Below are 2,059 nucleotides of genomic sequence, written 5' to 3' on the forward strand. Positions count from 1 at the left end.
ACTGAGCTACACCTCCAGTCCACATTTTCAAGTGTTAAATGACAGCTTGCCACTAGGGGATCCCCAAGGTACCTTTCTACTCTCGGACGCTATAATTTTATTGATTGATTGATGATTGATTTGAAAAGTTTTATTTGTATAATATTTTATTTGGTTAAGGTTTTATTTACAGTTGTTTGTGGCCATAGGGACCAGAAGAGGGCCTCAGATCCTCTGACTTTCACCACTTACAGGTGGTTGAAAATTCAATGTGTGTGCTTGTTACTTAAACAGAATCCTCTGAGAGAGCAGTAATTATTTTGCAGCTGAATTCCTACAAACTGAGTCTTAAAAAGGAAAGTCTTCATTGTCCTTCCTTCTCTGATGAGTAAAGACTCATGTTTGATTTCTCCTTTCCTCTGGCCCCGGTCATCTCTTCTGCTCAGTCCAATGCAGACAGGTTTCTCCGGAGAAACTCAGTTGGGCTGTGCTTGTGGCCAGCACCTAAATTAAATCCCAGTTTTCCAAGACATCAAACAAATGAAACAAGAACATCAACAGGGTAGATGTCAGGTAAAGTATCCCAGACAGCAGTGCTGCCCTTCCCCCACCAGCCATTCTCACATATTACAGCTGTTTCAAATCCCGAGCCACCATGCTGCCTCCCCCAGATTCAGTGTAAATACCATTCTCTAACCGGAAGTTGTTGGTAACCTCACTGGTTGTTGCTGTTGGAAAAGAGATGTAGGTCATAGCTGGCTAGCTCCTGAGAGGACTTTAGGCTCCAAGAAAGGGCACTGTGCAGAAGCCAGGGAGTGGAACGCTTCAGCCACCAAGTGGGGATGTGACTCCACCATTGACTTCCACCCCGAGGTCTCAGAGACCTCAGAAGCGTGAACTGAAATGAAATCCAGGGCCTGAGTCTTCAGGTGCTTTCTGCTGTGGAGGTCAGCCAGGATGAGAGTGTGTGCAGCATTCTCCACAGAGAGGTTCCTGCAGAAGGCATCCTCACACATGGCCATCAAGTCCTCCAGGCCATACTTGTCAGCAGCTGCCAGCACACCAGTGGCTATGGAGTGGCTGTGGAAGTGTGGAGCCTTCCCAGTGTAAATGAAGCCCATCATCTCCTTGAAGACTTGGGGATCGAGGTCATGGATCTCAATGAGGTTCATTAGCCTCTCCTTCACTTCATGTTCAAACATGGCTCTGAAAACTGGAGAGCGAGCTGCTAGGATGGCCTTGTGAGCCCTGAATTCGTGGCCACCTACCAACAGGCAGCAGTCTGTGAGCAGGGAATTCTCCCACAGCTCGCCTAAGTCATCTGTCAACCTGTGCCTCGAATCCTTGATTGCAGGTTTCAAGTTCTGTGCAGGCATACTAAAGAAAGCTCCTACTATGCTCACCTTACAGCAGAGGGTGAGCTGGTCTTCAGGGAGAAGCCAATGCGGATTGGAGAGGAGGGCATCTCGAAGGATAAACTTTTTGAATCCCCTCTTTTGGTTTTGCAGAAAGCTTTTAACATCGGGGCTCTTCATACATTGAGATTTCTCTCCTTGGCAATTTATGATCCAGAACTCGAACTTTGCCCAAACTGGGCTCTGTGGATGGCGGAGCAACACCAGGAAAACTGACAGGTAATCTTTGCTTTCTTCATCAACCCCATTTGGGTGTGCTCTCAAATACCATGCCACTTCCTCATTGGCCTCTAATGAGAACACTGGGCTTGTAATCTCTTTCCTACTTCCCCCCATGCAAAATGAAAAGTTGCTAATGGTCCACTCATAGCAAAATTTCTGAACACTGATCTGTGTGTAGCCCCAGCTCTTGGCTCCCAGGTCCCCTGACATTTCTGCTGGAGGTAGTTTGGGTGTTAAAGTTAATTTAGTCCACGAGGTTTGAAGTCTCAGATGTTCTTCAGTATATACTGGAATTCTAAAGAATTAGGGCCTAATGTCAGTGAAGAAATGGCCTGGCTAGTAAGATGAGAGGAAGCAGTCAAAGACACCGAACTTCCTTCATCTGCGTGCTTATATAGGCCTCTAGCAGGAGGTGTGGCCCAGTTAAGGGTGTATTTTCTAGT

The 2,059-nt window shown here is 46.7% G+C and overlaps 1 protein-coding gene across 1 annotated transcript; it reads right to left on the reverse strand.

Moving 5' to 3' along the window:
- Window positions 1-728: 728 nt before the first annotated feature.
- Window positions 729-1,832, reverse strand: LOC114622438 (TD and POZ domain-containing protein 1-like). Its single transcript, XM_028768893.1, has one exon. It carries the CDS (start codon window positions 1,824-1,826, stop codon window positions 729-731), a length of 1,098 nt encoding a protein of 365 aa, XP_028624726.1. The 5' UTR covers window positions 1,827-1,832.
- Window positions 1,833-2,059: the final 227 nt, after the last annotated feature.

Source organism: Grammomys surdaster, unplaced genomic scaffold (assembly GCF_004785775.1).
Source record: "Grammomys surdaster isolate TR1022 unplaced genomic scaffold, NIH_TR_1.0 188, whole genome shotgun sequence".
NCBI classification, from domain to species: Eukaryota; Metazoa; Chordata; class Mammalia; order Rodentia; family Muridae; genus Grammomys; species Grammomys surdaster.

Bases quoted from the DNA above. Each gene is read 5' to 3' on its own strand.
- LOC114622438 (XM_028768893.1), bottom strand. From the start codon at position 1,826: ATGTCAGGGGACCTGGGAGCCAAGAGCTGGGGCTACACACAGATCAGT.